This window comes from Antechinus flavipes, chromosome 4 (assembly GCF_016432865.1).
Source record: "Antechinus flavipes isolate AdamAnt ecotype Samford, QLD, Australia chromosome 4, AdamAnt_v2, whole genome shotgun sequence".
Taxonomy (NCBI): Eukaryota; Metazoa; Chordata; class Mammalia; order Dasyuromorphia; family Dasyuridae; genus Antechinus; species Antechinus flavipes.
This window is the reverse complement of record NC_067401.1, coordinates 208864153-208882245: the sequence shown is the minus strand read 5'-3', so window position 1 is coordinate 208882245 and position 18093 is coordinate 208864153. Positions and strand designations below refer to the sequence as shown.

General features: G+C 39.0%; 1 protein-coding gene and 1 long non-coding RNA gene across 3 annotated transcripts in view; one reads left to right on the top strand and one right to left on the bottom strand.

The window, feature by feature from the left end:
• RUNX2 (RUNX family transcription factor 2) overlaps nucleotides 1-18093 on the bottom strand; it is a 456664-nt gene that overhangs the window by 359962 nt on the left and 78609 nt on the right. For both annotated transcript variants that reach the window (XM_051997072.1, XM_051997071.1), the window contains one exon: nucleotides 2255-2616. In XM_051997072.1, the coding sequence (XP_051853032.1) occupies nucleotides 2255-2616 (362 nt within the window). The remainder of the gene's footprint in view (nucleotides 1-2254; nucleotides 2617-18093) is intronic.
• Nucleotides 1258-3801, top strand: LOC127561810 (uncharacterized). The gene is made up of 2 exons (XR_007953538.1): nucleotides 1258-1742; nucleotides 3476-3801. It is a non-coding gene; the product is annotated as an uncharacterized LOC127561810 (long non-coding RNA).

The following is an 18093-nucleotide window of genomic DNA, read 5'->3' as shown; positions in this document are numbered from 1 at the left end:
CCTTTGAGAGGAAAAATGCCTTCCTCTATCTTACGTTTTGGTTTTGCAACTCAGAAATCTAGGCCCCAGGGGTGACAACATTTGTTTTCTCTTTCAGGATCTCCCCTTTATCTTGAACAAGTCCTTAGGTTATCCCACTAACAGGGAAGGTACTTCATTCCTGCCTCCACAGTATCTGGGCAGCCCCGGCCTGTCCCGGAGCCTTCATCTGGGCTGCTCCTCTCCGTGTTGCAACAGGCTGGGGACCACACACTCCTCAACCTGACAGGGTGCTTTCCCGAACCCAAACTCACCCCTAGAATTGACATTCTAACCCAGATAACGGTATTTATTAGGAGAAGTACTGGGAGGAATTGAGGAAAACGGAGAGAGGACAGATTGGGAAAGCAGGAAACTCAGGCTTTTCCCGCTGTTGCCGGGTCCAGTTCCCCCACCTCTTACCAAACCCGTACTTCTTCCCGCAAAAAGGTGAGGGGCTGCTAACATACCAACTTCCTTCCCAATGCTTGTTAGAACTGAGAGCACTATGTAATGAGAAAATGTAAATGGGGAATAAAGAGGGGCAAAGTTATTTTTTTTTTAACTAAACCAAGTTTTGTTTCAGACTTTTAAAGTTAGAAGTAGAATTTTCAAGTAATTACTTCACCCTCCACCCTACCCCACCCCCATCTCTCTCGGATTGAGGTCTAATTAGAAGAAAGAGGTAAATTGCGGGGGGAGTGGGGTTTGAGGGTTCGGTAAGAGAAGATCTCTGCTTAGTCCAGAGACACCTCCGGGGTGCATAAATGGGACTTACTCCGGACCAATGCGGGCGGAACCCCAGGCACACATATATATCTCCTTTGGGGGCCAGATTCTTGCCCACCCTCGGCCCAGAAGCACCTCAGAAAGCTCCTCTCCCCTAGCTCTCCCTTTTCCCTCCAGAACCCACCCGAAGCCAGGAACTTTTCTGGTCAACTGTAGGCAGCCTCCAACAGCCGCCCCGCCTTTCTTTTCCCAGCCTCGGGGACTGAACTAACCCGGTCGCAGGTCTAGAAAGCCGGCACTCAGTCTCCAGTACCTTCAGGCGGACTTGCCCTCCAGCTACTCTCTCCCCAGCAGTCCTCCCGCCCACCAAGTCCAACTCCAGCTTCACTAAAGCCCCCGAGATAATAATGGGTCTGAGTGCTTTCGGTCAGAGTCGCTGGGCGTCCGCAGAGAACCCAGCCCCGGGAATGATGTGCCCCGGAGACTCTCTGGCATGAGAGATGGCACGGAAAGGAGGAGGCGAAAAGAGAGTACCTTCCAAGCGGCTCGGGTCCCTAGTTTTTCCTTAACTCAAATAAGAAAAGTTGTGAAAACTCTGCTGGGGGTGAGAGAAGTAGAGAGGAGGAAGCCAAATAGAAGTGTGCCCCTCGCCGCCACTGCGTGCGGACCCAATTGGGCTAGTCAGGGCGAGGGAAGGGGAGCAGTAGGAACTGAGAACTGGGGGAGTAGGTTGGAGGACCGAGGAGGTTACGAACGGAACTGTGGCGAGGGCATCGTTCCCGGGGGTGTTAAAGGCGGTGAACGAAAGAAGGTTGGCGGTTGTCGGGGTTCAGTGCGTCTAGGTGATTAGAAGAAAGTTACCAAGAGCTGAGGAATAGAACTGAAGCCAAGGTAGAGCAGCAGTGAGAAGGACCACTGCTGGAGAATGAAGGGGTGAAGTGGTAAATGGGAAGGCTGAAGAAGTGAGAGGTCAAAGAAGAAAAGTGGGACAGAAAGTAAGCCGGGGCGGGGAATATAGATTTGGAATGGTGATTTGGGGTGCACTAAACCCTGCCGGTAGAGAGGGGAAAGTGGAGCTGGGATGAAGGGAAAGGGGATTAAAAAAGGCATATCTTTCGGAGGTTAGGGAGCCAGCCAGCCCGGAGCTGGAAAGCACCATGCCCCTTCTAAATCTGGATTCGAAGAAAGGTACAAATCGGGGGAGGGTATATGACAGATTCCCTACCTAAAATGGGGAAGTCGAAGCATTTGGGGAAGGCGTTTGGGGGACCATTCCCCTTACGATAGTGGTAACTGGTAAAGAAGTATTAAGAGAGAAGAATGCATTGCCCTCTTCCTCCGGGGGAGCCGGCTTCCTCACACAAACAAACACACACGAACAGGCACACGCACACCCACAGCCTGGTGATGGGGAATTCAGACGGGCTGCGATGCTGGCTGAGCAGGAGGGTGGATGCAGGGGTCAGAAGGGCAAGGCAGCAGAGCGAGTCGGCAGCCCCTTCCTTACCTTGAACGCCACGGGCAGAGTCTTGTTACAACGCCAGTGAGAGGGCAGTACGGAGCACAGGAAGTTGGGGCTGTCTGTGCGGACGAGTTCGGCCGGGTGGTCAGCGATGATTTCCACCATGGTGCGATTGTCGTGCGGCGGACGCAGCCTGGGCACCGCAGCCGCCGCAGCCGCCGCCGCAGCAGCCGCCGCCGCCGCCGCCGCTGCTGCCGCCGCCGCAGCCTCCTGCTGCTGCTGCTGCTGTTGCTGCTGCTGTTGTTGCTGCTGCTGCTGCTGGGCAGCCACTACCGGGCTCACGTCGCTCATCTTGCCGGGTTGCAGGCTGCTGGAGGGGGGGCTGAACCGCCGACTGGTGCTCGGATCTACGGGAATACGCATCACAACAGCCACAAGTTAGCGAAGTGGCCGGGGGGGAGGGGAAGCCGGGTGAAAAAGAAGGGAGAAAAGGAAACGAGGAGGGAGAGAATGGGGAGGGGGGGAAGAAATAAGGGGTGTAGGCGATGGGGTGGAGGAGATAAACGAGATCAAGTTCGATGGAGCCAAAGGCCAGGAAGAGTCTGACACTCGGCGGGGGTGGGATGGGGGGGAGGGGGGAAGAGTGGAGGTGCTGATCAGTTCGGATTGGCGGGGTGGGGAGAAGAAGACGAGCAGATCTTTTCCGGAGTCTTGGAAAAACCGAGAGTGGCAGCCGAGAAGGGGCGCGGGTGTGTGTGTGGCGGCTGAGGGGGGGAGCTTGTGGTTGAAGCGGGTTTAAATGGGGTCCCCTCGGACTCCTGGGTTCCTGGGTCTCCCCTGAGCCCCCCCTTTCCTAAAGTCCAGTTCAGAGAACGGCTTCTTCAGCAGCGCCCCGCTGGAAACAGCATAGCTCCGGGACTGCCTGCTGCCGCTGCTGCGGCCGCTGCTCTTCCCACAGCTGCCCAGCTGCAGCCTTCTCCTCCGCCTCCACCTCCTCCTCCTCTTCCTTCGCCGCCTCCTCCTGTTGCCGCTGCCGCAGATGCTCCCCCCTTGTGTTTTAGCTCACTCAGATTACGGCTGCTGCTGCTGCTGCTGTTGCTGCCGCCGCCGCCGCCGCCGCCGCCGCTGGCTAGCCTTTGCAGCTTCAAGGCTCGACTCTTTCTCTCCTTCTCCCCCCTCCTCTTCTCTCTCGCTTACCACCACCTCCTTGCAACTACTTCTGCCCCTAAGTGCAAGAGGTTTTTTTTCTTTCTTCTGATTTTCAAGGTGCTAGGAGGTAAATTGAGTCGCAGCCAATCTCGTCTTAACTTTGTATTGTTGCTGTACTGCTGCAGTCCACCAGCGGGGGAGAAACACGGAGAAAGACAAGTCCGTCTGTCTGTGCCGCAGGTTCGGAACACCGTGCTGGTTTGGGTGTCGGTATATATGAGAATGGCTCCCAGAATATAGAGGGATTTTCACCTCTATTTGTCCTCTTCCTTTCCCTTTTCCGTGTCCCCTACAAGACCGGGGAACGCTTTCCTAAGTGTACTTATAGAGACCAAGAGTTCCTAGCTTGATCCGACAGCAGTAAACTTTTCATTTTTCTCAAAGCGTCTCTGCCGACTTCTTAGTTCTGTCTCTCCTCACCCCCGTCACCCCACCCCACCCCCACTACGACCAAAAAGGCTTGAGAGAGAAAAAAAAGTTCTTATTTATTTGTTTTTAAAGTGGAAAAGGGGGTTGAAATATTGGTCAAAAGAATAATTAAAAGAGAAAAAAAAAGCGTGACTGATGACAGTATAAGAAATAAACTTTTTTTTTCTTACACACTCAACCTTGTGACTGCCAAAGAAGGAAGGATTAAAAACAGTTGGAAAACTGTCAGCTTGGTGGTTAAAATAGGATGCAAAAAAATAGGGGGCACACAAGTAGGCAATTCCCGTTGCCTTTCAGCCCCTTAAATTTAAGTCTAAAACTCAAAATTCGCCCCCCCCCATAATCTTCTCTCCCCCGACTTCAGTGTGTATAATTTATTTGTAAATCAGAGTGGGGGAGCTACTTTGGGTCCCCAAAAAAGTGGTCGAAAGGATGAAGAAGCGAGAAAAAATGCCCCAGTTTTTGTCCTAAAATGTGGTTTTTTGGAGGCTGGGATTTCTAATGATTAGGTTTTTGTGGTTTATATAGACAGGACTCTGGCTAAGGCGATCATTATGCTGATGAGAGTCAGAAGCACGTGGGTGTCTCCAGCCAGCCCTCATACTCTGTAGCCTTCAAAATAAATACAGCAATGTGCTTCGCCCACAGTAGGGGGGTGGGAGGATAGTGAGGGGGGCAGAATCTGTAGGAATCAATTTCACCCACAGGAAGGGGGGAGGACCGTTTTCTCCATTTGCTGGTTAGTGCTGCTCTCCCTACTTTTCATGAACTTTTTTTTTTTTTAACCCCCAACAACTTGAAGATCTTGTTTTTCACAAAATGAATATCCCGAGTTGCCAAAGGAGTTTCAAAGACTCCAAGTAAGGCTCCGACACAGTATACAACATATTCTTAAGTGAATGAAAATTCTAAAACATTCTTTAAACTTTTTAGATAGTCTAATTGTTTCCTCAAAAAAAAAAAAAAAAAAAAAAGCCTTGCTTAAAATAATTTACATACCCAATAGTCATTTTTTTTAATGTGTAAACACCTCCCCCACACTGATAACAACCTATGAAAATCTTCCTGGTAATTTCTAAGGCTTCGCTTCAACGTACTGCTCCAGTTAAAAGGTTGAATTGTACTTAGGCTAGAGAGGCTGCATTTGGAAGGTGTTGGGGGCGGGGGAATGCTGAAAGCGTGTGTGAGGGGCGTTGGGCTTTCGGTGGTGTTGACTTTGAAATTGGTTTCAAGCCAGAGATAAACTCAAAGATCTATTTTTAAAGCGACACGGAAATAAGAATCGCCCCCAGTCTTGGAGGATTAAAAGAGAGCCTAAGAAAGAAGTGTGTCTGTTATGTCTGTGTATGAGTTCAGGCAAATCAGAGGAATGCGCTTCCTCGCACCCAAATTGCACATATACACACAAAAATAATACCGGGGGGCGAAGGGGGTCGTCATTCTTTTCTCCTCCTTCCTTATCCTTCCTTTCTCCTTTTCCCATTTAAAAAAAAAAAAAAACTTTGCTAATTTACTCTTGTGCATCTTTTCGACCCCAAACCACACACACTGATACACAAGCAAGCACAAATTTCCCTTCCCTTCCTTTTTATCTGCTTTCCTATAATTGCTTTTGCATCTTACAAACACTCCTAAAAGGAGAAACTTAAGTGCCGCAACTCAGAAACTACCCCTCTCTCCCATTGCCCCCCTCATCACCCCAATATCCCCGTCCATGAATCCCTCCCTCCCACAGAGGACCGCTTTATCCAAATCTTGGTGGACGCAGTTTTGGGGTATTAGCCGAGTCGAGTTTATTGTGCATCGAATTGTTTGTATGTCGATGTGAACGGTTTTTGTTTTGTTTTTAATGCTCTTTTTGGTCACAGGGGAGAGCTCTAATTCTGGGCACTGTTCACTGTTGGCAAACACCATGGTCAATTTTCCCCTTGCCTGAGGCTGCCTTACTGGAAGAGGAAATTCTATTTTCTTTTTCTAAAATCAAAAGATATCTGTCTGTCATTGTCACTTCCCCCGTCCCTCACCTCCCCCTCTTTTTTTTTTTTTTTTTTTTTCCCGGGAATATACAATACCAATCCCAACTTTGGAAGAGATCTTTTGGTATCAATCAAAATGAAATTGCGCGGGGGATGCAAAATGCAAAAGGGGGAGGCGTTGCAGGAAGTGAAATTATTCCTCTGGTCGAAGGGAAATAGGAACCTTAATAAGCAACAACCCAATGAAAACCATGTCTCTTCCACCCTGATGTCCTTTCCCCAGGAGAACCAATGAATTAGAAAAAGATTAAGGAGAATTTCACCCGTTTTCCAATGTGGGAACGCTGAGCTTTTCTCCTTTTCTTTTCTTCTTCTTTTTTTTAAATTTAGGGCAGCTTGAAAGTTTAGCCAATGACATTCTGTATTCTCCTTTCCCGTTCAATGTTTTGCCTTTCAATATGCTTTATTTAAAGATAGACTATTGGGATAAATAGTAAAAGTCACCGAGGCATAACTTTTACCCTATCTACCGTACCCTTCCATAAAACTCATGGAAGTGGGGAGGGCAATTAAGGAGAATTTAGTGAAGCTCAAAATAATTTATTTTAATTAATCGAATCCGGTAGCTGTTTTATAGACCAGTTCACTGTCCTCCCCTTATTTAGAATTTCTGTAGAGGGAATATAATCAGCTATTAGAAGGTACTTGTCTCGATCTCTTAAAATATCCTACAGTTATAATGTGGAAATGAAATTTTCCACTGAATACTCTAACAAAGTTTCAGGTATCTGGCACCGGTGATTTTTCAGGCTCCTTGCAAAAATATCCTGCTGAACATTTACACTTTCAGCTGGAATTGAGTGAAACCTGGAACAGATCTCTTGGCTGAGAGAATTATTTTTAAAAGAAGAAAAAAATTTAGAGACCCCTGAACAAAACCTCCCGGGTAATAAAAGGCTCATATGAAAACAGTATGGAATTTTAAATATATGTGTACATATATAGTTATAAAGTCTATGATCACATAATTCGGTTATGACTTTCTCTTCCCAAAAAGCATAAGGTATACAACTTTCCTTAGATTCTTCTCAGGAAATACTCATCTTCTTGATTCTATTTAATGGTGTCGGAAAGCAAAGAACCTTAGTAGAAATGTAGCAGCATTGAAAATTATGTAATAGGCCATCAGTGAAAAAGATAATACTAGTAAACTCTAGACAGCATTTTTTATTTTTGCACTATGAATTCCATCATCAAAATGGCAATGCACAAAAAATCAACTTTAATGGCTTTTCAAATAAAGTAAATCTTTAAAACATTTTTTCAAGGGATCAACTCATAAAAACTTTAAAGTTCCTAAAAGGAAGAACCTTTCAGTGTAATAGAAAATTATGTGTTGATAGGGCCTAAAACAGCATATATCAAATGGGAAAGCTTTGTAAACAGAAGTTGACTAAAAAGGCTTTATTTTATACTGGATGGTATAACATCTTCACTAAGTGTGTTTATAATATTCTTATCCCTGCAAACTATCTTATACTAATTGTAGTTCATATTTATACATCACTTTGAGGTTTGCAAAGCACATTCCATATGTTAACTCATTCGATCTTCACAACAACCCTACAAAGCAGGTTATATTTTATTGTCCCCATTTGACAGATGAGGAAACTGAGACCAAGAGAAATAAAGGTTTCATGGCTAGTAAGCAAAACATTGGTATTTGAACTCAGGTCTTGCTGTTTCCAGCTTCAGCACTGTATCCATTGTGCCACCTAGCTCCCATAAAGAGAAAATATCAGTAGAATGTGACAACAATAAGAGTCATTTGATGTGATTGATTGATCAGTCAGCAATCATTTATTAAGCAACAACTTTGTGCCAGGCTTTAAGGAATGCAAATTTGAGATAGCTCCTGCCCTGAAGGATTTCATATTTTATTAAGTAACTATTTATTAAATGTCTATCTGTAGACTGCCTTAAACACACACAAATATTAAAAATGGACTAATTATTTTGTGCATATGATTCCAAAATTCATGCTTGACTGATAGTTTTCTGACTCTAGGTCCAATTCTCTTTGATCCCCTGGAATGTATTTTAGATTTCAGTTAATTTTTCCACTAACTCACTGTCTGGACTATTTTTTAAGAGCTTGTTTTTTTTTTTTTTTTTTTTAACCCATGGGCCCATCTATAGTTATAATAAGAAATGGAATATTCATATTAGGAGATTCTGGATTGTAATGCTACCTTCAGTTCTTCTAGTTACTTGCTCAGTAGTCCATATTCCTCTTTTATAATAAAATGTTATTATTAAGACAGACTCACTGTATGAACTTCAATTATTGTGCTTTGTCATTAAGTTAACCCTTGTTTATTTGGTCTCTAAGTATAGTGCTCAAAAAATTGTAAACTTTACATTAGCCACAAATAGCAATTTATGAAAAGGTACCTTTTTGAAATGAAAAAATTCCTGCAGTTTCCAAAAGCATATAAATTTTTAGCCAGCTAGTAGAAGGAAAATAACAATACATTTTTATAGTACTTTAAAGTTGGCAAATCATTGTCCATACATTGTAATTCTGATCAGTACTAATTGCACAGTATACAAAATCAGCCCTATGGTTGGCAGCATTCCAGGATACAATAGCAATTTTAGATGGGTGTTAAAATATTTAAACAGTATTTCATGAAGGTCTGCAATCAAACCATGAAGGATTGCCTCAAATTAAAGGTTCCTTTTGTTATTTCTTGTGGCAAAGTAATAATCCATCATATTCATATGCCATAATTTGGTTAGTAATTCCCCAACTGATTGACACCTCCTTAGTTTACACAAGATGAAGAGGATGGTTTCAGAGAAACCTGGGAAGACTGTATGACCTGATGCAAAGTGAAGTATGCAGAACCAAGACAACAATTTGTTCAAGAACTACAGCATTATAAGAAACAAAACTGTTTTGAAAGATCCTAAAATTCTGATCAACACAATAATGAATGGTAAAGAATCTCACCTGCTTCTTATCAGAAGTGGTGAATTCTATTGCAGAATGAAACATGTTTTTACATGGTCTGTGTAGAAATTTCTTTTGCCTGACTATGGCATGTTTGTTACAAGGATTTTATTTGTTTTTCTTTTCCCCCTTGGTAGGATCAGAAGAGGGAAGATAAAACATTTGTTAAATGAAAAAAATAGAATTTTTTAAAATGAAGGTTCCTTAATCTTCTTTTCAGGTATATTACCATTACCCAAAGGATTGAATTGTTTCTCCCTATTATAGATTTTAAGATTGTGACCTGAACCCTTTATTATTTCCTGTGCCTCTTCTTCAGAGTGAGTCATACACATAATATTTCAAACAGAATGTGAAATCTACTTTACCACAGGATAAATTATATATTGATAAGCAAGATCCAGACACATCTTGGTCCAGCAGAATATAAGTCCATCCTTAGTCCTGCCTCAACAAAGGCAGAGGATTATCTATATTTTTTATTTTAGCTGGTACTACACTCTATATACAATAGGTGCTTAATATTTTTGTCAATTTTTAAAATAGATACTTAATATTTTTGTTGAATTTTTGAATGTGTTTATATCCAAGTTAGCTAGATCTCTTAGCTTTAGTCATTGGGGATACCATTCCACAGGATAAATTATATATTGATAAGCAAGATCCAGACACACCTTGGTCCAGCAGAATATAAGTTCATCTTAGTCCAGCCTCAACAAAGGCAGAGGATTATCTAAATTTTTTTATTTTAGCTGGTACTACACTCTATATACAATAGGTGCTTAATATTTTTGTCAATTTTTAAAATAGATACTTAATATTTTTGTTGAATTTTTTAATGTGTTTTATATCCAAGTTAGCTAGATCTCTTAGCTTCAGTCATTGGGGATACTATTACCACAGGATAAATTATATATTGATAAGCAAGATCCAGACACACCTTGGTCCAGCGGAATATAAGTCCATCTTAGTCCAGCCTCAACAAAGGCAGAGGATTATCTAAATTTTTTATTTTAGCTGGCACTACACTCTATATACAATAGATGCTTAATATTTTTGTCAATTTTTTAAATAGATACTTAATATTTTTGTTGAATTTTTGAATGTGTTTTACACCCAAGTTAGCTGGAACTCTTAGCTTCAGTCATTGGGGATACCAGATTGTCTTTGGAAAAGTCTCTTTAGTTAGAGGTCAAAACTACTTGTCATTTAGTTCTCCAAGGTAGTGGATGTTCTTTTAGGGTGGATGGCATCCAGAAACTCTTCAACACTCCCCCTAAACTCCCCCTAGCTAGGTTAATTTCCAGAATAATTTTCCTCCTTTTCTGCCTAGCCTTCATTAGGTCCCACAAATAATTTTTTGGCTATAATTTTCTGGTCTTGAATATTCTGGTCTTGAATCTCCTTTAAAAAAAAATAAAGGATTTTCTTCAGATTATCTTCAAATCATGTTCTCTTCAAGTCCTCATTTTTTTGTCAAAGAGTTTTATCTTTCTGACCTCAAGAACTTTATACCATTATGCTGTCTCTATTCCATCAACTCTTCAAATCACCTTCTTCAAAAATCTCCTTTATGTATCACATGGGCAAAATAACTTTTTCCACAATCAAATAAATATACTTAATTGCTGTTAGGAGAAGGAAGTTCCTTGCATTTGGATTTCCTTTAGATTTAGCTTCTCTAATCTGTTAGTGGCTATATAAGAACTCACCGCCCTAAAAGCTAACTTAGACAAACCACTCCTGCCAGCTTTCTGTAGAACTATTTCTGACAAAGGATCTTTATCCTCAACTGACCTCAATGATATAGTTACATTATCCATATACTCAAGGGAGAGAAGACAGAGGGTCCAATTGTAAACATCATTTTCCACCTAGTGTTCCTCCTGTGTTTCTGACAGATGAAAGATCAAAGTTAATAGAGAGAGTCAAGTGGGAAAGAAAGAGTTAGGACCAGAAGAATAAATTGGTACTTCTAAAGGAAGAATCAGGGCATAGTGATATGGAAAGAGTAATGACTGCAGATTCAAAGGACAGGAATTCAAATATTGCTTCTAATACTACCTGTGACTCCAGGCAAGTCATTTACTCTCCTTAAATCTGTTTCCTCATTTGCAAAATTAGGGAATTGGACCAGATGAGTTCTGATTCACTTCTATCCGATTACCTATAATCCACATAATTTAAGGTATAAAAGGATGATTGTACTGTTAGAGTAAGTAAACACTGTCTTCTACGGCCCCCTTTCCACTATTCAATGATATATCCATTCTCACCCAAGGGATCCAACTCAGATAAAGAAACACTTTATAACTCATTGAAGTTTGTTTGTTTTGGGGATGAAGGGCTCTTTCTATTAACTCTTTGAGTCTATTAGTGATTAGTTATATCAAGTTTAAAATCGAATTTTCTTACAAAAAATAAATGAGTGAATCAGAGAAGAGTGTTTGAGTGTGGAAGTTACTTTTTTGAACTGAATATCAGTTAGATATCCAACCAGATATTCAGCATCAGTTAGATAGCTGAAATATCAACATTAAGTGAAGCACTTAACTACCATAAATCTTAACAAAATTTTTTGCTAGTGACATGGTATGGAAGATATGTTGCATGGAGTTCAAGTAGAACAAATCAATTCTTAATTCTAATTCAAATTAATTCCCCAATTAATGAGGAAGGTCCTAGAAAAGTGGGAAAATCACTGCATTTGAGATCAAGGATTGTTTCCTTTTTTTCTTAGAATCTCTAGCACTTAGCACAGTGTCTATTACATAACAGGTGATTAATAACTGCTTATTGGCTAATTAATCTGGAATAAAAAGACCTAGTTTTAAGTCCTGCATCAGCTTTTCTGATCTTTAAGAGTCTGGGTAAGTCATTTAATTTGTTTGGTCTTCGGCTTCTTCATAATGAAAGGGAGGGAACTGGCCAGTTGCTCTCTTAAAGGTCTCTTCTATCTCTCAAACTATAATGCTAAAAAAAAAAACAAAAAAAAAACTATATTCCTTTAGGTTGAGTCTTTTGATAGAACCCAAAATAAAGTGGAGATTTGTTGAATGTTTAATTTACTTAATGATAGTAGCCAATTCATATATTGCAGATATTTAGGGAAAGATTTTTTTCCAGTCACCTAGATTTGCAACCAGAATGGCATCCTCAAATTGTCACTCTCCCACACCCCACATATATAAGTAGTTACTAAAACTTGTTTCTATTTCTGTATCTCTCCATTATTTTTTTTTCATCCTGGTTCAAATCCTCATCAAAACTTAGTTGGACTTTTACAATAACCTATGAATTGGTTTCCCTACTTTAAACTGAAGCCTACCATCTTATCTTCCCTGATACTCATACTTGGCCCTTTATTCATACTCACCTTATATATCTAATTGCCAAATCATTCTGTCTCTACCATCACAAAGCACCTCGAATTTTTTCCTTTTTCGTTTTACTCCCATAGCTACCATCTTAGTTTAGGACTTCATAACCTTTTACCTGGACTTGTAATAGCCTCTAAATTGATTTCTCTACCTCATATACCCTCATTTTAACTCAATCTTCTACATAATCAATAGTGTGGTTTTCTGAAAGTGAGGGATAACCATCTTACTGATACTTCACTTTAGGAACTTCTGTCATTTTTATAATCAACTATAAATTCCTCTGGCATTTAAAGCACTTCACAATCTGTCCCTATTTTGCTTTTCCTGTTTTATTACACATGACTCCCCTACATACACTCAGGTTCAATCGAACTTGCTTTCCTTGCTCTTCATTCAGGATACTCCATCTCTTATTTTTGCACTTTTGTTCCCCATGATCCTCAAGATGTCTTTATATTACCCAGTGCTTGCTACGTAGAAGGTTATTAATAAGTAATTATTGATTGGTTGAACAAATTATATCGTCTAGAGGTCTACACTATTAAAATTTTAGCCAAAAATCTACTTCTGGTCATTCAGGAATAAGACATTGCTATATATTCTGAAATGTTCAGGAGTAATAAGTAAATAGTTATAAACAGAGATAAACATGTAAGAAAAAGTATGTCATTTCTATAGTGAATATGTTGATAATATTTCTGAAATAACATTTGTTGATCTTTTTTTGTAGGCCTGTCTTCAGTAGCAGTTGAGAAAATTTAATTCTGTTTGCAAATCTGAAACTATGCCCAAAGGGCTATCAAATTGTGCATACTCTTTGCTCCAGTGTCTGACTACTGGGTCTCTGTCCCAGAGAGATAATTTTAAAAAGGGAAAAGATGAGCAAAAAGAATAGAGCAAAAATGTTTGAAGCAGCTTTTTTTATAATGGTGAGGAACTAGAAATTGAGTGGGTGCCATCAGTTGGGAAATGGCTGAATAAGTTATGGTATATGAAGGTAATAGAATATTATTGCTCTATAACAAATGATGAGCAGGCCAATTTTAGAAAAGCCTGGAAAGACTTACATGAACTGATGCTGAGTGAAATGAGCAGAACCAGAAAAGCAACGTACATGGTAACAACAAGATTATGTGATGGACTTGGCTCTTCTTACCAATGTGATGATTTCATGACAATTCCAATAGATTTGGGCTGGAAAATGCCAATTGCATCCAGAGAGAGAATTATGAAGACTGAAAGTGGATCAAAGCACAATATTTTCACCTTTTTTTGCTTTTTTTTTTCCTCTTTCTTGTTTTTTTTCCCTTTTGGTCCGATTTTTCTTGGACAACATGACAAATATGGAAACATATTTAAAAGGATTATATTTTGATACTTGTTAACCTCTATGAGATTGCTTGCTTTTTTGGAATGAAAGGAGATAAGGAAAAGAGGGAGGGAGAAAAACGAACACAAAATCTTACAAAAATGAATGTTGAACACTATCTTTACTATCTTTACATGTATTTGAAAAAACAAATACTATTGAGAAAAATGTCAGCTTAATAGTAACAAAAACCATTGTCTGGAAAACCATTCTTGCCATCAAAAAAATTTAACACTCTATTAGGAGAGAACATTATTCATACAAAATATGTCAAGTAATTTTTGGATGCAATAACCTAGTAGCTTTAGTGATTAAGGTGTACCTCCTATAGGAGCTGGCACTTGAGATAAGCTTGGTAGGAACCAGGGATTCTCTGAGATGAAGATGAAAATGGGCTTTAAGTATGGGAACAGCACAGAAATACAAGATAGAAGAGTCCTAATAGCAATTAGGACACTTGTACTGAAACATAGAGTGCATGAAAAAGAAGAAATAAATACCAAGTAGTTAGATGAGGAGCAGGGCATTAATAAATGAGAGAAATAGAATTTTTGCCTAATTTTGTCCTGAAAATTAAATCAACAATTGTAAATATCAACAAAAGATTTTCCCCCTAATCATTTATTTCATGTTTGCCCTTCATACCCAGATCAAAATAGGAGGGGAAAGGTTATCGTTATCAATTTGAATTATTCAACAATAAAGATTTGTTTTGGGAAAAGAGTTATAAGAATGCCCCTAAGGGCTCTCCTGATCTCTGGATAATTGAGTTTTAGGGAAGGATAGAAAGGAGAATATAGAACTGAAAAGAACTTTAGAAATTGCTTAGTCCAAGCCCTCTCATTTTGCAACTCAGGAAAGAGAGGACCAGATAAATGATGGAACTTGACCAAGGTCACACAGGTTAAAAGTAGCAGAGCCAGGATTCAAATCCCTGTCCTTTTAGTCTAAATTTAATGTTCTTTGTACCTCGATATGTGGAAATAATGAGAATATAGGAGATAAGGTGGGCATGGTTGGGGAGTGGACACTAAGGAAGGATGGGAAGAGAGAGAAAAAGAAAAGTGGAAGAGAAAGAGAATTATTAGTTCACCCTGCAAAAATAAATGAGGGGGCAATATATGAGGACACCAAGTTGACAAAGGATAGAATATCCCCTTCTTGAGAATCCCTCTACTCATCTTGTCATCTACGTATGACAAAAAAATCAAGCATCAGATTATTTAGCTAGAGATCAAGATGTATTTGATTTCTTTTTCTTAAATCTTGACCCATCAGAGTCAGGCAAATTGCATTCTGGGAAACTGAATTCTGGCTTGTTTTTGGAACTACAGAAAATCCAATGACAATTCCTTTTTTTTTCCTGTAGTATTTCCATTCCTTTCTGATATAGTGAATTTCCAGAACATTTAATTGTTTTTGATGCTACTAAAATAAAATGTACCCCCTTACATAATTCTTACACTTTTAAAATGAATACATACTCAAAACTCAACATTGTTAACTTTAATAATTGAAACCCTTGTTAGGGTTAGAAATTTTAAAAAAATGGTTTACAATATGTATGTGGAAAGTATACTCTTTGGTGTATGAGTAATGGTTGTAACTTTTCTATCTGAAGAAACAGAAATACAGATACTTGGTTTCTCATATTGTAATTTAGGAAAGGCAGGAGATAGGCCTTTTTTTGGTGTCTACATCCCTTTTAAAAGAATCTAGTCTAGATTAATTTAATTAAAATACTTTGACAATGGAATGTACTTGGATCCTTCTACAACATTTAACTTTTTAAATTTTCAATTTTCATTGATTTTCAATTTGTTTTTCAGTTGTGTCTAAATCTTTTGGACTTTTCTTGGCAAAAAAAAAATATATATATATATGCCATTTTTTTCTCCAGCTCATTTTACAGATAAAAAAAACTGAGGTAAAAAGGATTAAGTGACTTACATAAATAGTAACTGTTTGAAGCCAAATTCTAACTCAGAAAGATAAGTCTTCCTGCTACCATGTCTGGCACTCTATCCGCTACACCACTTAGCTGTCCATGTTCAATTCACTAGATGCATCTTTTTAAGTAAACAAAATGGATTATACTATTAGACGTTTACAAGGGAGTTTAGCAAAAGATAATTCTACTAGTATCACTGTGAGAGCAGACTTCCACTAGGAAAAAAACAAACATACAAGATATAAAGAAAACCCTCTTGAGTTTTATTCCAGTGCTGCTATCATTTCTCTTTCTATATTAAATAATTGAATGATTTGACAGATGACCTCCTCACCTTATTATTAATTTCAAATAATTGAAAAATACAAGTTCAGGTTCAGATCAAGAACCAATCTTTAACTAGAATCTTGTTTTAATATGCCTTAAAACAAAGTTCCTTCTTTTGCTCCAAAAGATCTATAAGGATTCTTGGCAGCTTTAGATAAAGATTTTGCCTTTATAGCTTAGGCCAGATTTATATAGGTAAGGATTGGATAAAAATATTCAGACAATAAGTTTGACCTATTTTAACAATACAGTCATAGTTTTTGCTGCATTTTACTGTACAGAACATTTTCCATTATCTCATTTGATTTTCATAACAACCCAGTGAAGGATGGCACTGAGAAGGAGTGAGAAGAGGAATTGATGGAGGAAATATAAAAACAAACTATATCAATAAAAATCTATTTTAATAGATATAGTGATATATGTAATACAAGTATTAGTTCCAGCTTCCACACAAGGAAATGGTATTTTAAGGGAAGCATTGCCTTGATTATAGGGGAGTTTATGTTAGGGAGTAGTGGTGAATACAGAAATGCACTAAACTTTAAGTCAGGAGACCTTTCTAACCTTTGCTCAGAGACTGGAGTGTCAGAAAGTTTATAGAACTTGACAAAAGTCTCACAAAAGGAAGATATTTTAGCTTTAAATATAGCATTTATTCTAATACATCACACTAATACCAGTCTCACTATTTTTAAGATATTAAGATGGCTTACACTACACATAATTGAGTAAATGTTTTGGATCTATATTTTATTTTCTATGGTTTCACAAATTCAAATATGTTATATTTTCTCCAGCGTTGCTGAAAATTTGGATGGAATCTAGAAGATTCATTTTTAAAAAAAAAGGTTTAATTTATTCTGCTTTATTCAATCAGTCATCCAATAAGCATTTAAGTGCTTACTACATGCCAGTTACATTAAAAGATATGGAAGACACAAATACCCAAAAGGAAGGGTTCCTGCCTTCAAGGAGCATAATTATATTTGATATACAAAACTAACATGTACATGCAAAATTATATATAAATATAAAGTATAAATATATAATATATATAAAATAATATAAAATAAATATAATATATAAATATGTAAATATAAATATAAAGCATAAATATAAGATAATTTTAGGAGGGAGGACACTTGCAGTTGGGAAGATCAAGAAAGACTTCATGTAGAAAGTGGTGCTTAAACTGAGCTCTGAGGGAAATTATGGATTCTAAGAAGCAGAGATAAGAAAGCAGTACATTGTGCGCATAAGAAGCAGCCACTTCTAAAAGCATGGAGACAGAAAAAAAGAGGTGTCATGGACAAGGAATAGCAATTTGAGTCTCATTGGAGAGTAGATTGCATAAATGGAAATAACATGACAAGACTGTGAAGACTGCTTTAAATGCCAAATAGAGGAGTTTGTACTTGATTCTAGAGGCCAAAGGTAGTACCTGGAGTTAATTGAGCATGTGATCAAACCTATGCTTTCAATTCATTTTGGCAGCAGCATGAAGAGCAGATTGGAAAGGGGAGAGATCTGAAGCAGAGACCAATTGCAGAAACGTAAAAAAGCTGTCGAAATAGTCCAGGTGAGCGGTGATGAGGGACTAGATTAGGGATGGTGGCTGTATGAGTAGAGAGAAGGGGACATATGTGAGCAATATTAAAAAGAGGCGTCAACTGGTAGGAAGTGTGGGGTGAAGGAGAATACAAGAACGACTCCAGGGCTGTGAAGCTGGATAACTAGAAGAGGTAAAACTCTCCATATAAACTGGGAAATTAGGAAGAACAGTGAGTTGGAGGGGAATGAGTTCTATTTTGGACATAATGAGTTTGAGAACTTTACCAGACATCTGGTTCAAAATATCAAACAGACAACTGGTGATAGAAAGATACAAGGGCTGTATATGTAGGTCTGGGAGTAATCTGTATAGAAATGATAATTAAACTCATAGGAGTTTATGAGGTTACGAAGAGAAAGAACACACAGAAAGAGGATAAAAGGCCTCAGGATAGAATCTCAAGGCACCCACATACAGTTAGCAAGTAGTATATCTGAAATGTGAAAGGAGACTGAGGAACAATCAGATAGAATGGAAAACCAAGACAAGGTGGTATCACAAAAATCCTGGAGAGGAAATCCTGGAGAATCAAAAAGAAAAGGATTTTCAATAGTGACAAATGCTACAAAGATATTTTAAAAGGTTCAAAATTTGAGAAAAGACATCAGA